The sequence below is a fragment of the Mesocricetus auratus genome, unplaced genomic scaffold, assembly GCF_017639785.1.
Source record: "Mesocricetus auratus isolate SY011 unplaced genomic scaffold, BCM_Maur_2.0 Super-Scaffold_100020, whole genome shotgun sequence".
Classification (NCBI taxonomy): Eukaryota; Metazoa; Chordata; class Mammalia; order Rodentia; family Cricetidae; genus Mesocricetus; species Mesocricetus auratus.
The window spans coordinates 1,804,236-1,823,812 of NW_024429201.1; the positions used below are offsets into that span (position 1 = coordinate 1,804,236).

At 36.0% G+C, this 19,577-nt stretch overlaps 1 protein-coding gene across 1 annotated transcript in view; it reads right to left on the minus strand.

The window, feature by feature from the left end:
- The window catches only part of Hcn1 (hyperpolarization activated cyclic nucleotide gated potassium channel 1), a 374,350-nt gene that overhangs the window by 47,793 nt on the left and 306,980 nt on the right, over positions 1–19,577 (minus strand). Inside the window, exon 6 of the mRNA XM_005082780.4 lies at positions 4,447–4,687. Within this exon, the coding sequence (XP_005082837.1) occupies positions 4,447–4,687 (241 nt within the window). The remainder of the gene's footprint in view (positions 1–4,446; positions 4,688–19,577) is intronic.

Below are 19,577 nucleotides of genomic sequence, written 5' to 3' on the forward strand. Positions count from 1 at the left end.
CCTTTCAATTTCCTCACTTATAAAAGAAAATTAAGGCTACATAACTTATCTCCAAAGAGTAATCAAGAAGGAGTTTTGGAAGCCTTTTTCTCTATCAGCCCAACGGTTACCCCCATAGCACCTTATTAACTGGATCTATGCATTGACTCCATCACTATCTATCTGACCTGAGCAGTAAGAACAACTATCATTAGGCCCTGTTCGTATGTTAGCCATCATTACTCACTAAGAAGTCTGGAACTTCCCATAATTCCACATGCCCACATTCTAATTCTTTACATGACTGTAGGTGGTAGGAGGCATTCCTTTTATTCCCTGCATTAATTTTCCCAAAGCATTTTTCTTCATCATCCAATAAAACAGCTTACAATTTTAATACTTTCTAAGTTTCTTTTAACAACCAAAAGTTAAAAGTTAGATAATTGTAGGATACTTGATCTCTTTTACTCAGTTCTGTATTTCTGGTGCCTATACATTTGCTCAACAGACATTGAGCATCTGTCCCATGCTCATTTATTTGGACCATGTACTGATGGGAACACTGAATAATGTTGTAGATGAGTCAGACTAACCAAATTTACACAGTGAGAAATAGGGAAGCTGAATAAACATGGTATCTTTGCTATAAAGAAATTGAATAAATATGCAATAACCTTGCAAAAATGAATGCTAGCTTCCAGTGTTTTCATTAGGGAACTCTACAATATATTTAAGAAAGAAATGATAATAATTCTTCAGAAAAAGGAGCAGGGAGAGAAACTTATAAATTCATTTTCTGAGGTGTGAATTAGCTTAATTCAAAACTCAGAAAGTACATTTAGGGAAAGAAAAAGACAAGAGAAATATTTCTGGCAGAGTTAATCACCAAAGTTCAGGCAAATCCAATCTAACTCCTTTATAAACTTTAATGATTGAAATTTATCTTTGAATCAAAACTCAATATCTAAATATAATCAACTACAAAACAAGTTAAAGATGAAAAGAAACTATGATCTATTTTATTTAGAATAAACAAAATAATAGTAAAATAACAAATATTTATTATAAGTCAGAGACAAAAATGGACAAGACCAAGATTCCATTTATTACTTAAAATAATTATGGAGACTACCCTCAATAAAAATCAAGAAACCTAAAAAAATCCAAAACATCTTTCAACTGGTATTATGTAAATATGGATTGTTTCTTCCCAAATGAATATCATGGTAAGAATATTCCTCATACTGCTTTAACTCAACATAATGTTGGTAATGCCAGCCAACTAAACAAGACAATAAAATGGAATTTAAATGTATATCAATTGGAAGTACAGAACAAATTTTCTCTTCATGAAGAAAACAAGATTACTCATGAAGCAAACCTCCCAAAATTAGTAACATAGCTCCTATAACTAAGATGAGTTTATATGTAGGTCATTTCATAAAAGTTGAATACCAAAACACCTTAATTTCCTTCATAATTTCAATTAAAATTTGAAATTGGAGCTTAAATTTAACATAACAGTGCTCAATACAGGTCCTAGAAGTGACAAGATCAAGTAAGTCATGCACAGGGTGTTTGGTGTTTCTTTTATTTTAAAGAGTGTTAAGATTTGATATTAAAATAATAATATACTGGACAATGAGCATCTGTAAAAAAATCTATGGAAAATTTTTAACACAGAATAAGCTTTATGCTATGCAAACCGAACAGCAAATTATGAGATCAGAATATAGCTGGGTGTACTGGCTTGATTTATGTCATCTTGACACAAACTATAGTCATCTGGTAGAAGGAAACCTTGATTGAGAAAATGCCCCATAAAATCAGACAGTGGGCCAGCCAGTAGAGCATTTTCTTAACTAGTGATTGATGGGGTAGAGCCAAGTTCATTGCTGGTGGTGCCACCCCTAGGCTGGTGGCCCTGGGTTCTATTAGAAAACCAGCTGAGCAAGTCATGGAGAGCAAGCAGTAAGCAGCACCCCTCCATGGCTTCTGTATCAGCTTCTCCCTCCAGGTTCCTGTCCTGTTTGAGTTCCCATCCTGGTTTCCTTTAACGATGAACCACAATATGGAAATATAAGCCAAATAAACCCTTTCCTCCCCAACTGGCCTTTTGATCATGGTGTTTCATCACAACAATAGAAACCCTAACTAAGACCATGGGTGATATGCAGATTGTGACAAACAACTATAAGTACTTAACAACTGTATGAAACAGTGTAGCTGAGAGGGATGGAAAAATAAGATACTGACTTCAGTGCTTTTGGATGTCCATGGAGTATGTAAGAACCAAGGCAAAATTTACACATGCAACTAGCTGATAAAAGTTGTTTCTCATAGACCTGCAAGGGGCATAGTATCATGGCTAGTAGATAAGGAGTTACAAATAAAAATAGGTAGTGGAACCTGGGCATGGTGGTGCATACCTTTAATCCCAGCACTCAGGAGGCAGAGGTGGGTGAATCTCTGTGAGTTCAAAGTCAGTGTGGCCTACAAAATGGGTTCCAGGACAGCCATAGCTACACAGAGAAAGGCTGTCTCAAAATGAAAAAGAAAGAAAATGGAAAAATATAGGTATTTGACCAGACTATGTGGTAATGGATTAAATTTGAAAACATTAGTAGGAACTCACTTTAGCTTTATACAGATGTAGATGAGTATAGAAAAAAAGACATATTTACAAACACAGGATATTGTTGTTTGTGCACATGTGTATGCACGAGTGTGTACATGTAGATGTGTGTAACACTGCTTTATTTAACTAAGAAACCTTATCTATAATGACAGAGAAATAACATGAACATTCTTAGTGTCAAAATCATGAGTTAAAACACTAGTGTCCAACAATTGAATGAAGGACCCTTTGGACATATGGAGAATGCTAAACTGAAAGAAAAATATTCCCATGAGCCTTCTGCAGATTAAACAGAAAGCAGCACAAACTGAACACAGATCAAGCAAATAGAACCTTATTTTAAAGGGCATGTAGTCATCATGCGATGAGACATCTCAGCAACCCGAGCCACACAATGAAGTCACATTACAGTATACTTCATATGGTGATACATAAGGCTAGTAAATAAAGAATAGAAGAGAATAAAGTCTGCTCAGAGTGACGTGACTGAATCAAATACCAACAGCAGTAAGTAGTACACCTAGTGCTCCATGACTGTTATATGATCTGCTGAGAATGGTGTTTTATTGTCATGCTTTTCCTTACAAAATATGTCACCTCAATCTAATGGTGAAAAACTGTCTAACAAATTTTAGAGGACTGAAGATCTAGAGCACTTAAAACTACTCAATTCATAAAATGTAAGAAGCATTATCAAGAGAATATAAGAAAATGCTATTGATTAAGTGTAATGTGGAATTATGGAGGAGATATAAACCAGAGAGAAGGTATGAATTAGAAAAATTTGGACAAAGTTGTATTTATTTTCTTAAAAGATTAGTGGTTGTGAATCCACAAGTCTTGTCAATTATCTTAGTTTTCATTTATTTGTGTTATTTGAGTTTAACATGCATGTGCAAAGATTCATGTGTGGAGGTCAGGGTACAGCTTGTGGGAGTTAGTCCTATCCTTGTACCACATGGGTCTCAGGCACCCAACTCAGGTCACAAGTCTTAGCAGCAAGCTCCTTTACGGGCTGGACTATCTTGCTGGCCCAATAAATCCACTTATAATCATAATGTGCTTTAAAATCTCCTTCCAAACTTTTCTTCAACATATTCGTCATCTAGTCAGATATTAATCACACACTTCCCTTAAAATATTTACACATTAACTCTGCTTTCTTAAGGGGAACTTTTTGCGTATGTATATAAACAGAAGCACACATTTTACAATAACAATGTTGGGAACAAACCATATAATGAGGATTTTCAGCCTCATAAGTTACTTCCCAACCACAATGTGAATTTCTCTCCCTTGTTTACTGCTAGGGGTGATGATTTGAATTCTATTAATTATAAGTGAACTATAGTGATGATGGTAACTTTTAGCAATAAGTCTAAAGATCGACTTCTAGCTTTCCTTCTTTTCTCTCTACACCCATAAAACATTAAAACCTTAAGGAAGAAAGTTGTGTGTATATTAAAACAAAAGAATAAACACAAAATAGCAAAAACTCAAAATCTTGATACAGCAATATAGGAGGCCTGTATAACTGCTATGAAAAGTGTCATCCAACATGCTGGTGACTTTTGGGTGAGAGAGAAAAATGCACTCTCTGGTTACTTCATGCAGTATTGTCTGGTTCCAGGTACAGTGGTTACAACTCTGTTCTTGTTAGTGTATGTATGACTGTACAGGACTATACATACAGATTTATGGAACTTGTAACCCTGAAATATAGATGCACTTCAAATGCTTTTGCAAAAATTCAAGGACAAATTCATATCCCAAATCAGCAGATACACACCAGAGGCATTTGATTTACCCTGCACAGTATATTTACTGACCTCCGAAGTAAGAGCCATCTGTCAACTTCATTTCTTTACTGGACTTGGTGATGACACCAGCAACACCATGCTGAATGAAATACATTTTCTTCCCCACAGCTCCTTCTCGAATGATGTAGTCTCCAGGCTGGAACACCTCAAATCTCAGCTTGCTCAGCATAGCAGTCACAAAATTGGGATCCGCATTAGCAAAGAGAGGCATCGTTGCTACCAACTTCCGGCAGTTGAAATTGACTATTTCCTAAAGGTGGCAGGATTGAGCACACAGGAAGGGGAAATTGAGTCATATCTGGGAGAAAAGCATATGCTGACATTTAAAAAATATATACAGAATAATGAGTTATTTATATTTGTAAAAATATATGTAAGTTAGAGTCCACATGTCACCAATATAATAAGCTTTGTTTTAATTTGTATTAAATTTTTGTTCCAGCACTTAGTGTAGCAGAGAAATACAATAGATATTCAACAATACATTAATTAGAAAATAAAAATATCAACTTATTACTCTTATTTATTTAATGTTTGAAATTACAACTTAACGTTGAATTTTAACCTTCCTTTTATTTTTTTTTAATGAAAAACGCCAAGTACCATTACTATTAGGTGCAATGTTCTAGTACCCACTAGCAGGAATCATAAAGGAAGAAGATAGGTATAGTCAGTTTGCATTGAATTTTTAAATATCATTCTCATTAGAATAAAAAAACAATAGAGAGCAGATGTTACCAAAGGCAATCAGTGAATGATCGTGGATAGAATCAGATTTCTGCTTGGCAAGAACAAACCCTCTTTCCAAATCACCCACTGAAGCCTGAGTCTCTTTATTTGTTGTCTAGACAGACAGAAGATCTACATGTTTGGCTTCATTTGGCAGATTCTAGCTCAGATTAGAAATATTTGTGTCTTGTTAGATTAAACAGGGATATAAGCAAATGTGTTATTGCAAATGTTGGAATAGGCAATGATAATACAAATGCTACCATTATGACATTTCTTTTAACTCCTTCATAAAAGAACCTAGCAAAAGTATCTTTCATAAAAGAATATAAAACCAGTGTTGTGATGAATGTGTAGTCTTGTTTAAGAAGTATAGAAACTAAAGTCACTTCATGTAGGAGATGGAAGCAAAATTAAATGAGAGTATTAACAAAATTAAAGAATTTGAAAGCTCTATCTGGAAAGCCTAAACTGGAATTCTTGGTGTTATTTCACAAAACTGCCTGATATTGTCTTGGCACAGGTAAAAATTTGTAGGTGCTGAATAAGGAAAATGTTATAAATTTATACAATATGACATTAACCAGCCAAAAAAAGATGGTGAATTTCTGTCATTTGGGATAATGAATGTTATCAGAGACCATTATGTTAAAAATAAACTAAACACAGAAAGAAACATGTCACACAAGTTTCTTCTTGTGTGTAAGATCTGGAACAGTTAATTCCATAGAAGCTGAGGAAGAAAGGGAGGGAGATTTCAAGATATTGAGCACAGGATAGTAAGATATGGTTTTGATATCACGAAGAAATTCTAGTCTGCAATTGCAGGAGACCACACTGATATCAACTACAACAACAATGACAACAAGACTACAAAATGTGCTGTTTATTTCTGAAAGTTAGAATAAGAAATTTTGAATATTATGCCATAGAAAAGCAAATGCTTTATGTAACTAAGTATGGTTACCTTGATTTGAAGAGTCCACAAAGTATACATGTATGAAACATCTCATGAACTTCTATAATTTGTATGTTTTATGCATAAATTAAAAATAAGTCCAATTTAAAATAATCCCGACCGATAACAGGGAGCACATTTTAATTCTGTGCTGATAACAATCATACAAGTAGCATTTGTGAAACAACTAAATCTGTTGCTATGATGCTTATTATTATTCAAAAGAGTGTAGCTCTAAAATGTTTTCAGCATGGTAACTATAAATATAATTACCATGATTACACAACTGAATTACAGAGTGCTCTTAACAAATGAGGCTGTTGTAACATTGCTAAATTCCCACCTCAAACATGCTCAGTATTTTTATATTATAGAGAAGACATGATAGCTTCCTTCTAGGAACTTAGAGAGACATTACCAAGGCACACAGACCTAGAGACTTCTTAATTATTACTTCTTGATGTTTCTCAATATTGAAAAGAGGACAGCTGGTCAGTCTATAGCCAGTGAAACTTCATCACCTAGTATGTTTTATTAAAGAATGCTACCATAATTGTCTCATTTTGTTTCTCAGTCAATAACCTGGATTATTTGTATTCAAAAGATCAATTAGATATATTTAGGGACATTTGTTTTTTTTATTTTTTTATTATTATTATTATTTATTTTTTTATTTTTTGGTTTTTACGAGACAGGGTTTCTCTGTAGTGTTTCGGAGGCTATTGGTCCAGCCCGGCCTCGAACTCCAGAGATCTGCCTGCCTCTGCCTCCCGAGTGCTGGGATTAAAGGCGTGCGCCACCACCGCCCGGCTATTTAGGGACATTTGTAAAGTGGATAATTTCATTTTTTATAACTAACGCTCTTAAATAGTGTGGTAGTTTGAATGAGAATTGTTCCCATACACTCATATATTTGAAAGCTTGGTTTCCAGTTGATAGAACTGTTTGATAATTTTAAGGTGTGGCCTTATTGAAGTAGGTGTATAACTGAGAGAAGTTTTTGAGGTTTCAAAAGCTGGTACTAATCCTAATTAGCCCCCCTTCTCTCTCTTTCCCTCCCTCCCTCCTCCCCCCCCTCTCTCTGCATAGTGGGTATTATATCTACATGTAAACTCTCATCTATGGTTTCAGAGCCATGCTTCCCTGTCTGCTGCCATGATCCTGCCATCGTGGTCAGAGAATCTAATCCTTTGGAATGGTCTGTCTCCAAATTAGCTACTTTCTTTCATAAGTTGCCTTTGTCATGGTGTCATACCATAGCAACTGAAAAATAACTTAGATATTGAGTTTTATGAGTCCTCCTTAATACTTTATAAATAATAACTTTTATCACAACAAACCTGTCTCATGCAATTCTTGTTGGCCCATTTCATAGAAAATATTAAGAATTATGTATGGCCACTTTCTTATAAGAGGAGGGAATACAATTTAAGTGTCAGGGACCTGGATTACTCATTTGGAATTTCAACAGTTTAAGATTTCTGATGGATTACAAATAGCCACTGTTACCATTAACATTTGAAATCACCATAAACTATGAAGTTAAAAGACAGTCAGAAACTGGTTGTCTTGAAGTACAGCTATTTTGGGAGGGTTTTGTTGTTGTTTCAGACTTGTAATTACAAAGAAGACAAACCAATGGCTCATCATTGGACTCCTGTATCTACAAGAACAGTAATTTCATAGCTTGACAAACTGAAAAACACAAAACAAAACAAAGCAGTATTTTCTTTTTTTCATCAATATATGTTTTTATTTAAATTAGAAACATGCATGCTTCACATGTCAATCCCAGCTCCCTCTCCCATCTTTCCTCCCTTGTCCCTCTACCAGCTCCCCCAGTCTCCCACCCAATCCCCACAGCATTCCCAAGGGAGGGTGAGGCCCTCCTTGGGGGGATCTCCAGAGTCAAAACAGTACTTTCTAAAACCTGCATGAGGTGCTTCTGTGAGTGGCAAAAGTGTATTCCAGTTTGTGGCAGTTTTAGAAACACAATTTGCAATTGGTATCTTACTATTTCTTAAAATAATCCTATCCTACTTACTATAGGGAAGGCAGTTGTATTTGAGGTCTCTGAACTGTAAAAGAAGGATCGTAAAAAGGGGAGACTGCTTTTCCTTACTCATTGCAGTAGTGGGGACATGATGTAGTTGTGTATTGTGCCATAAGGTCCACTGTGACTAAATCAAATGCCTTCATGCTTTGTCAGTGACATCTTTGTATTTCTTGCTTTAAAAAATATTTCAACTAGTTTTTTTCCCTTTGATAGTAGATACTTCTGGATCTTTTTGTAAAATCTTATAAGGGACATTATAACTTAATATGAATGTAAATTAGGAATTCAGAAGAAATGGACAAGTAACAAGATTCAATAATTATCTACTTATACACAGTGCCTTACTTTTTTTGCTAGGAGAAAATAATTTAAAAATAAATTGAAATTTGTCTTTTATATTCCCACATAAATAGGAGAGAACAAATTGAAAGACAGGAAAGCCATGACCCAGTTCACAAGATCAAAGTATATTCAGAGAAATTAACCAAGTTTATTCAGCCTTGCTTTGTCACATAGATCAAAGTCACAAAAACTAGACACCCACACAATCTAAACCTTCATATTTTGCAATTGTATGAGCAGTAGAATAAAAAACTAAAATCGCTTTTAGCATAAGTTCTTTCTAATGTTACACATTTGAGACTATCATTCTTTTATTTTTCTTAAATGCCTGTTTTAGACTATTTAATTTTGACTACTTTGAATATATTTTATGTAGTATACATATCTTCTTGACAGATTGTTTAATGATGATTCACTTATTATTGATGTATATTTAAAAAATAATAATTACATTTAATAAGTATTCACAATAAAACTCTCATTTTATATGTGAGATTCAAAGTGTGTCTTGGTCAATAACTGCTCTAATATAGTTAATCAGAACCTTTGTAAACTAAGAAAAACATTTATGTCAAGTGTTAAATTAATTCTGTCTTATATGATCAAGTACACATTAAGTAAACAGGAAGCATTTCCTGTTTTTCACCACAAAACTGGCATAGCAGAAGAGAGAAACGTCATGAAACATAACTAAGTGATTCAGAATGATGTTGGTAAGCAAGAACACAAGCCTACCAGAATTTATTTTTTTTAAATCTAGTTGTATATTCTTATGTGAAATACTGGGAATCCATGGCTGACTATCTACAAAATGTAAGCACGCAAGAAATGCAAGCCTAGAAACTTCTATGTTTGAGCAATTCTGGACAGAAATAGCAGGTTGTATTTATAAGTTGATTCATTTATATATATATGAAACAAAACTGATTAAAGAAGAGGCCACCATGAACTAGGTAGGGAGAAACAACATGAGAGGGGTAGAACAATAAAGATAGAGAAGAAAGATGATGTCGTTAGATTTTAATTAAATAATAAACAAATCTGGATTGTGAGGAAACAGACTGCAGGTGACTGCCTTGACCCTGCTGAGGATAAATACAGACATAAGCAGACCGTGTGTTCTTGCTTCTTTTATGTCACCTTAATACAAACTCTAGTCATCTGAAAGGAGGGAAACTCAACTGAGAAAATGCCTCCTTTAGTTGACTGTATCAGACAAGCTTGTAGGGCATTTTCTACATGAGTGATCAATGGAGGAGGGCCCAGCCCGTCGTAGATATGGACACCCCTGTACTGGTGGTTCTGGGTTCCATAAGAAAGTGGGCTGAGCAAGTCACCGGGAAAATCCAGTAAAGGGCACCCCTTCAGGACCTCTGCATCAGGTACTGCCTCCAGGTTCTAGTCGTGCTTGAGTTCTGTCCTGACTTCCTTCAGTACCAGCGATATGGAAGTGTAGGCCAAATAAACTCTTTCCTCTCCAACTTGCTTTTTGGTCCCTTTGCCTCCAAATTTGCATTTTTAGTAATGATGGTTCATCACAGCAACAGAAATGCTAACTAGGACACTGTAAGTTTCTTATAGGACTGGATGGGAGCTTCTAATAGTTTTCTTAACAGACTACTACTAGAAAGAGTGTAAGAACCGCTGGTTCATAGCTTGTCAACTGTGTTCTATTATCACAGTGATGATGACACATAATGTTTTTAAACACTATGTTTTCTCATTTAACTATAATTAAAAACCCAATGAGCAGTTACATCATTAACAGAATCATAGAGATGAGGCAAATAGGTCTCAAAGAAGTAATTTAACAAAAATCGCATATAATTCAGGAAATGAAACCAATCTTTAGAGAAGTATATTGCCATTCTCAGAGCGTTGTTGACTACCATGGGGGTCACCAGACAAATAGAGTTACTGAAGTGTGGCTAGTATGACTGATAAATTGAATTTTCAGTTTACTGAATTCTAATCCATTTAGGTTTAAAGTGCAAAACTTGCCAGTTTCGTTATTTAGAAAAACCTGTCTGGAAGATCTTGGCCAGGCAAACATACTCTTTCAGCGGTGAAGTATACGAAATCTACATATAGGTTGATTCTGAGGAAAATCTGGCCTCCAAATCAAGATGTGTTATAAAAACACAAATGTGTTCCAGACTGTTGTCTGTAGACATTAAGAAACAAAACTCTTACTTTAATGATACTTTTATATAGACTGCACTCTGAAACCTCATTTTAAATAAGTATATTATATATAAATTCACATTTTTGTTCTTCATTTATGTATCCATTGGCAAATTTAAAATGACTTATGAATTCATATTACATTTCCACTGGATATTGAACAGTTATTATAAAGTAACTTATGCCCTGTGTAATAGTATTTTAAAAGGAAAATAGCATAATACATTTCTGGACATTGGAACTTTCAGTGAAATGTTCTGTAAGACAAGAAGAAGTGCAAGTGATGCAGCTTAGAGACGCACATGAGGACAGTAATGGGCTGTACGGTGACTCAGAGTCTAAACAACTGCAGACCTGTGCTGCAGGAGGATGACATGTGACAGCTCAGGAAAAAAATGCAACTACTACAAACCAGTCGAGACTGAATTGGATAGCTTTGCTTGCTGCTAACTATCATTTACTTTGTTATATATTGACATATCCATATCATTAGCTTTCTAGATTTTCCTGCTAATGCCGTCTATCTTTAATACCACATCCTAAATTTTCATACAAGGGCAGAAAAAGGCAATCAGTAGGCAAATTCTGGGAAAAGTTCAATTCATTCCTGGCATATCTGACCTTTCTCTACCTTAAGTCATGAATAATTCACTGCTGCTTTAGTTAAAAAAAGCATCTCTGTGTATGAATGTTTCCTCTGCATGTATACATGTGAGCCATGTGAGCCCTGTGTGAGCAGGTACCACGGAAACCAGAAAAGTGTGTCCAAATGGCTTAAATTGTAGGTAATAGATTTGTGGGTTTCCAAATGGGGGATGGGGACTGAAAATGGTCCCTCTGCAAAAGCAGCAAATGTCTATTTCTTTGAAGCATGTCCATTAACGGTATCCCAAATCCCTCCAAGGCTTTTCTCTTCCACTTGAGTATGTGCTTGTTTCCTTTAAGAAAGCTTCCCAGTTCTTTGTTTGGGCCTCTGTAAAGGTCTTATATTATTCTCTCTGTCATTGAGACTTCCCCTGTGGGTGACACAATATTTAACTTCTATAGACTAATGCTGAATCACAGTTTAATTTGATCCATGGAAAATAAGGCTTAGATCCCAAGACTCCCAGAAGAATAAATAAATATACTGCAATGGCTAACCACAGTTAATTTTAAGTGACCTTACTTCCAAGGAAGTCACTTACATGAGACCATTACTTGAAGAATTTTAGGCAACATGTGAAAGTGATGAATACTAAAAACTTAAAGAAAAAGAATACAAACATTTTGCTGTTGTGTTAAAGGTTTCTAGCATATTCCATGTTCCTGCAACCTATGAGCAGACCTTAAACCCCAGGAGATCTGCAAGAAAACTGAATTTTTCAACACTACATTCAGTACAGAGAAGATCATTGAGTTGAAGTGGCCCTTACAGACAAGATTTTAAAATGCTTAAGCATCAATAGAACATACTAAGGATCACTGACAGGTATATATAATAAATGCTGCTCAGGTTGACAGGCATCAATTGGGAGGAAGTATCTGAGACCTGTCAAATAGTCAAATATGACATTTTCCATCCCTGTCACTCTTTAAAGGAAGTCAGTAGACCCACAAATGTATTTATGGGATTTTTCTAAAATGTAGTATACTAGGCTCCAGTCCAGGTTTACAGAATCTGAATCTAAACCTTTAGGGGATATGACTCAAAGTCGCTACTTACATAGGCAAGTATGGTTCCTAAAATAAGCGAGTACCCGGAAGCCTAAATCTAGGCTTGGGGGAGGAAGTTATGTATGCATGTATTCAACATAAGTTAATTATAAATAATAAAAATAGTTTTGGCAAAAGTCAAGAAACAAATTGTGAGACACAATAAAGCTCCTTTATTGATAGAATAAAGTTGAAGTGAACTGTGTTTTACATCTACGTTCCATTTAAATAAAAGGAAGGATTGGCAATTACTTTGAAGGAAAGCTCTCTCCTCTTTCACATTCTCAACTAACATTCATTTGATGGTTTGACTCCTAAACTACAAGGTGTTCAATTAAATATATAAGGAAATCACCCCAGACAAGAAGACATTCTTGCTTTAGAAATGTTTTAAAAGTGTATCTAGACATTGAATGGCAAGTTAGAAACCCGCTCTGATTTCTCTCAAACCTTTCCTGTGATTTCCCTATCTCTAAGATGGAATAGTTACAGGCTCTTTCTCTAATTGAGGCATTCTCTTTTGCCTTTCAAGAAAGTTTTTATTGTAAGTGATTATTTGAGTGTCAAATATTATGCAATAAACTACAAGGGTAAGAAGTATTTATCGTCAATATTTATTGGAATTAAAAGTGTTAGCAGAACAGGAGTGACTAATGGGTGTATTCAGTTTCCCAATTGTATTTTACTAAATTTCCATTGCACTGACGCTAGCCAGTAACACATTTTTATTAGCAAGTTAGCTTTATTTTAGTTTTTGAAAAAAAAAGAAAAGCTGTTTGCTTCCACATACCTGCAGTCATATTGCACATTGTCTATGTTGATTCATTTGTTGTAAACTTTTATGATGGGTCTTTCCCCACATTACAGTATGATCCTCAATGCTATTCCTCATAATAACTAGTGTTCCGTTTTGTGGTAATTATATTATTTACTCAAAACTCAGTAAGCAAAGAGGGAAATTAGACAGCAATTGTTTATAAATATTATGGAATCTAGTAATTTTGGTAGCACCTTATTTAAAACCTAGCTATTCTATTAATCATTAGATTAACAGTCTTCAAGTTGTGAGTCAAACACTAGCATATTGTTAGTTAGGACTTTATAAGTGTTGTATATATTGTTTAATGAAATAAACAGAGTTGTGGTCCTCCAAAATTAATACACTAGCACTTACAAATGCATTCAGAGAAAATACATTTAAAAATTGACAGCGTTAAGGTAAAGTAAAAATAGCAATATTTTTAAGAGAGAAGGCTGCTAGTGTTTCAGCCTTGACTGCCTGGATCCCAGACTGTTCCTTAAGCACTCTGGCTTTTTACATCTTGTCGTGGAATCCTACAAAACACAGAAGGTAAGGCTTGTGCAAGCTTGACAAGAATGCAGTTGTCTTTTCTACAGGTCTGGTCTGATACCACGGCACCACTGTTCCTTACATGGGGGCTTAAAAGCAATGCTGTGATAATGAATCTGAACAGCTATGGAAAAGTCTGCCTGCTTTGTAACCTTGTGAGGTTTTCAGTCTGGAGAGAAATGAACTCCAAATAGATAGTCAGGCAGATGAAGAATCTGCCTCTTTGGTACAGTCAACGTGAAATATTTGGCATTCTGGAAACAGGTGCACATGATGACAATGGCTCTGAGATCAGCATTAGAGATGTAGGATGGAGTCATTTATGGTAACATGTTTAAAACCTGGTGCGTATGCATAGCATGATATTTATAGATTTAATCATTGAGAAGTATGGAGTTTACAAGTAGAGATTAAATTTTAATTATCTCCATTATTTGTACCTGAAAATGTTTCCATAATAATTAAAAATCTATCTATAATTATTTAAACATGAACTTTTCCTAGTTCCATTCTGTTAACCCTGGTAAACTCAATTCTACTTTAGGTCACTACAGGTTTGACTATTATACAGAATAGAAACTTAAAATTCAGGAAATAACTAATTTTTAGTCTTGCAAATAGTTACTTAGAGACAGACTGGTGGTAGAAATGGGTAATGTTTAACTGGGTCTTTGTCTCAGCATAATGAAGCAAGTTGCTGTGTTTACTCTCTCTATTTCTGAACATAACTAAAAGTAAGACAAAGTGTAGTGTTAAACAGATATTATTGTTGAGAAACATGGTCCCTGAGAATCACATAAAATGAATATAATGTAAATTATGTCCACTGTAACTTGTACAATGTACATGAGAAATGTTTCTAAAAAGTAAAAAATACTATATTTATGATACAGTGTAGAATTGTTATTATAAATTTATAAATTTTTTATTTTTTTATTATTTTAATTTTAAATAGCTTGTTTTACATGTCAATCCCAGTTCCCTCTCCCTCCCCTCGTCCTATACCCCCCACTCTCCTCCCCCAGCCTCCCACCCTATTGCCAATTCCTTCCACATAGGAGATATATAGAGTCTGTCATTTCACTCAGGGTAGGGTCCAGGCACTCCCCTAAGAGTCTAGGCTGAGGAGCATCCCTCTTTGTGTTATGGACACATGATGCCTGTTTGTATTCCAGGGATAAACACTGATCCACTGCTCAGAGCCCCATAGGTTGCCCAGGCCTCCTCACTGACTCTCATGTTCGTGGAGTCTGGATCAGTCCCATGCTGACCTCCCAGCTCTCTGTCTGTGGTCCAAGATCTCTCCTGTTGAAATCAGCTGTCTTTGCTGGTTTTGCCAGCCCATTCTTTGCCAATTTGCTCATCACTCCTCTCTCTCTGTCACTGGGTTCCTTGGGTTCAGTTCAGTGTTTAACTGTGGGTGTTTGCCTCTGTTTCCATCAGTCACTGGATGAAGGCTCTAGGATGGTTATGGACATCAAGTTCATTATCAGGAATGGGCATTCGAGGTGCTTAGCTTGCCAATCGGTGTCATCCCTTTACATCACTAGAGGTCACACTGGTGCCTGATCAAACTTCCTGTTCCCCCATGACCTACTCTCTCTTCCTCTTCTCCCCCTCTCTTCTTCCCAGCTCCCACTCCCCCCCACCCCTTGCTGTGTTCCCCATCTGTTCAGAAGATCTTGCCTCATTCCTCTTCTCTTGGGTACCATGCATATCTTTTAGGTTCTTTCCTGTTTCCCAGACTCTCTGTCAGTGGAAGTGTAGACTGGCACCATCCTGATCCATGTCTAATATATGTATATGAGTGAGTACATACCATGTTTGTCTTTTTGCGACTGGGTTACCTCACTCAGGATGGTTTCTTCCAGGGCTATCCATTCACCTGAGAATTTCAAGATCCCATTGTTTTTTTCTGCTGAGTAATACTCCATTGTGTAAATGTACCACATTTTCTCTATCCACTCTTCATTTGAGGGGCATTTAGGTTGCTTCCAGGTTCTGGCTATTACAAATAATGCTGCAATGAACATAGTGGATCAGATGCCCTTGTTGTATGAATTTGCCTCTTTTGGAATTGCTGGGTCTTGTGGTAGATTGATTCCCATTTTCCTGCGGAATCTCCATACTGATTTCAAAAGTGGCTGTATGAGTTGACACTCTCACCAGCAGTAGAGGAGTGTTCCCCTCTTTCCACATCCTCTCCAACATAAATTGTCTTCGGTGTTTTTGATTTTAGCCATTCTGACAGGAGTAAGATGGTATCTCAAAGTTGTTTTGATTTGCATTTCCCTGATGGCTAAGGATATTGAGCATTTTCTTAAGTGTCTCCTGGCCATTTTAGCCTCCTCTATTGAGAATTCTCTAGTTACTTCTGTACCCCACCTTTTAATTAGATCCTTTGGTGTTTTGGAGACTTGCTTCTTGAGTTCTTTGTAAAATTTGGAGATTAGTACTCTGTCAGAGGTGGGGTTAGTGAATATCTTTTCCCATTCTGTGGACTGCCTTTTTGTTTCCTTGACTGTGTCCTTTGCTTTTTAGTTTCAGAAGGTCCCATTTGTTAATTGTCGATCTCAGTGTCTGTAACACTGGTGTTATGTTCAGGAAGTGGTCTCCTGTACCAACTCGTTGAAGGGTATCTCCCACTTTCTCTTCTAAAAGTTTTAGTGTGGCTGGATTTATGTTGAGATCTTTGATCCATTTGGACTTAAGTTTTGGACAAGGTGATAAACATGGATCTATCTGCAGTCTTCTGCATACCAGAACCCAGTTATGCCAGCACCATTTGTTGAAGATGCTTTCTTTTTTCCATTGTACAGTTTTAGCTTCTTTGTCAAAAATCAAGTGTTCATATGTGTGTGGGTTAAAATCAGGGTTTTCAATTCGGTTTCATTGGTCTACCTGCCTATTTTTGTGCCAATCCCAAGCTGTTTTCAGGACTATAGATCTATAATAGAGCTTGAAATCAGGTATGGTGATGCCTCCTGAAGTTCCTTTATTGTATAGGGTTGTTTTGGCTATCCTGGGCCTTTTGTTTTTCCATATAAATTTGATTATTGTTCTTTCTAAGTCCTTGAAGAATTATGACGGAATTTTGATAGGGATTGCGTAGAATCTGTAGACTGCTTTTGGCACGATTGCCATTTTTATTATGTTGATCCTACCAATCCAAGAGCATGGGAGATCTTTCCATTTTCTGGTATCCTCTTTGATTTCTTTCTTTCAAGACTCAAAGTTCTTGATATACAGGTCTTTCACTTCCTTGGTTAACATTATCCCCAGATATTTGATGCTGTTTACGGCTATTGTAAAGGGTGTTGTTTCTCTGATTTCTTTCTGAGTTGTTTCATCATCTGTATATAATAGGGCCACTGATTTTTTTTTGCGTTTACCTTGTATCCTGCCACTTTGCTGAAGGTGTTTATCAGCTCTAGGAGTTACCTTGTGGAGTTTTTTGGGTCACTTATGTAAACTATCATATCATCTGCAAATAGTGAAAGCTTGACTTCTTCTTTTCCTATTTGTATCCCGTTGATCTCTTTTTGTTGTCTTATTGCTGTAGCTAGAACTTCAAGTACAATATTGAAGAGATATGGAGAGAGTGGACAGCCTTGTCTTGTTCCTGACTTTAGAGGAATTGTGTTGAGTTTCTCTCCATTTAGTTTGTTGTTAGCTATTGGTTTACTATATATTGCTTTTATTATATTCAGGTATGTTCCTGTTGTCCCTTATCTCTCTAGGACCTTTATCATGAAGGGGTGCTGGATTTTGTCAAAGGTTTTTTCAGCATCTGGTTAGATGATCATGTGGTTTTTCTTTCGCAGTTTGTTTATATGGTGGATTACATTGATAGATTTTCTAATGTTGAACCATGTCTGCAATCCTGAGATGAAGCCTACTTGATCATGGTGGATGATTTTTCTGATGTGTTCTTGCATCCGGTTTGCGAGTATCTTATTGAGTATTTTTTGCATCGATGTTCATGAGGGAAATTGGTCTATAGTTCTCTTTCTTAGTTGTGTCTTTGTGTGGCTTGGGTATCAAGGTAATTGTAGCATCGTAAAAAGAGTTTGGCAGTGAGCCTCCTGCTTCTATTATGTGGAATACTTTGAGGAGTATTGGAATTAGCTCTTCTTTGAATTTCTGGTAGAATTCTGCACTGAAGCCATCTGGGCCTGGACTTTTTTTGTTTGGGAGACTTTTGCTGACTGCTTCTATTTCATTGGGGGTTATAGGTCTGTTTAGATTGTTTATCTGCTCTTGATTTAGTTTTGGCAAGTGATATCTATCCAGGAAATTGTCCATTTCCTTTAAATTTTTGAATTTTGTGGATTACAGATTTTCAAAGTATGCCCTGGTGATTCTCTTGATTTCCTCAGAGTCTGTTGTTATGTCCCCTTTTTCATTTCTGATTTTGTTAATTAGCATGCTCTCTCTGTGTCTTTTGGTTATTTTGGACAGAGGTTTGTCTATTTTGTTGATTTTCTCAAAGAACCATTTCTTTGTTTCACTGATTCTTCTCAATGTTTTCCTGGTTTCTACTTGATTGATTTCAGCCCTCAATTTGATTATTTCCTGGTGTCTGCTCCTCCTGGGTGAGTTTGCTTCTTTTTGTTCTAGAACATTTAGCTGTGGTATGAATTCTCTGGTATGACTGTTCTCCAGTTTCTTCATGTGTGCACTTAGTGCTATGAACTTTCCTCTCAGCACTGCTTTCAAAATTTCCCATGAGTTTGCATATGTTGTGTCGTCATTCTCATTGAATTCCAGGAAGTCTGTAATTTCTTTTTTTTAATTTCTTCCTTTACCCAGGGATGGTGCAATTGTGCATTATTCAATTTCCATGAGTTTGTAGGGTTTCTGCGATTTGTGTTATTGTTGAATTCTAATTTTAATGCATGGTGGTCTGATAAGATACAGGGGGTTATTCCAATTTTTTTTTTGTATCTGTGGAGATTTGCTATGTTTCCTATTATGTGGTCAATTTTAGAGAAGGTTCCATGTGGCGCTGAGAAGAAGGTATGTCCTTTTGTGTTTCGATGGAATGTTCTATAGATGTCTGTTAAACCCGGTTTGGTCATAACTTCTATTAGTTATTTTGTTTCTTTGTTAAGTTTCTGTCTGGAGGTCCTGTCTAGCGGTGAGGGCAGAGTGTGAGATTTTACTCCTACTATTAGTGTGTGAGATTTTATGTGCAATTTGAGCTTTAGTAATGTTTCTTTCATGAATGTAGGTGCCTTTGTATTTGGGGTGTAGATGTCTAAAATTGAGACTTCATCTTGATGGACTTTTCCTTTGATGAATATGAAGTGTCCTTCTTCATCTCTTTTGATTGATTTTAATATGAAGTCTAGTTTGTTAGCTATTAGGATGGCTACACCCGCTTGTTTCTTGGGTCCGTTTGATTGGAAAATCTTTTCCCAACCCTTTACTCTGAGATAACGTCTGTCTTTGATGTTGAGATGTGTTTCTTGTATGCAGCAGAAGGATGGGTTCTGTCTTCATATCCATTCTGCTAGTCTGTGTCTTTTTATATGCAAGTGGAGGCCGTTGACATTGAGGGATATCAATGACCATTGATTTATGATTCTTGTTTGTGCTTGATTTATTGTTAGTGAAGTTATTTTGTGTAGTTTCTCCTCCCTTTTTCTTTTTGGTGTTTTGTGAAGTGGGATTATATATTGCCTGTGTCTTTGTGAGTGTAGTTATCTTCCTTGGATCTAGGTTTTCCTTCTAGCACTTTCTGTAGAGCTGGATTCATGGATACGTATTGTTTAAATCTGGCTTTGTCATGGAATATTTTGTTTTTTCCTTCTATGGTAATT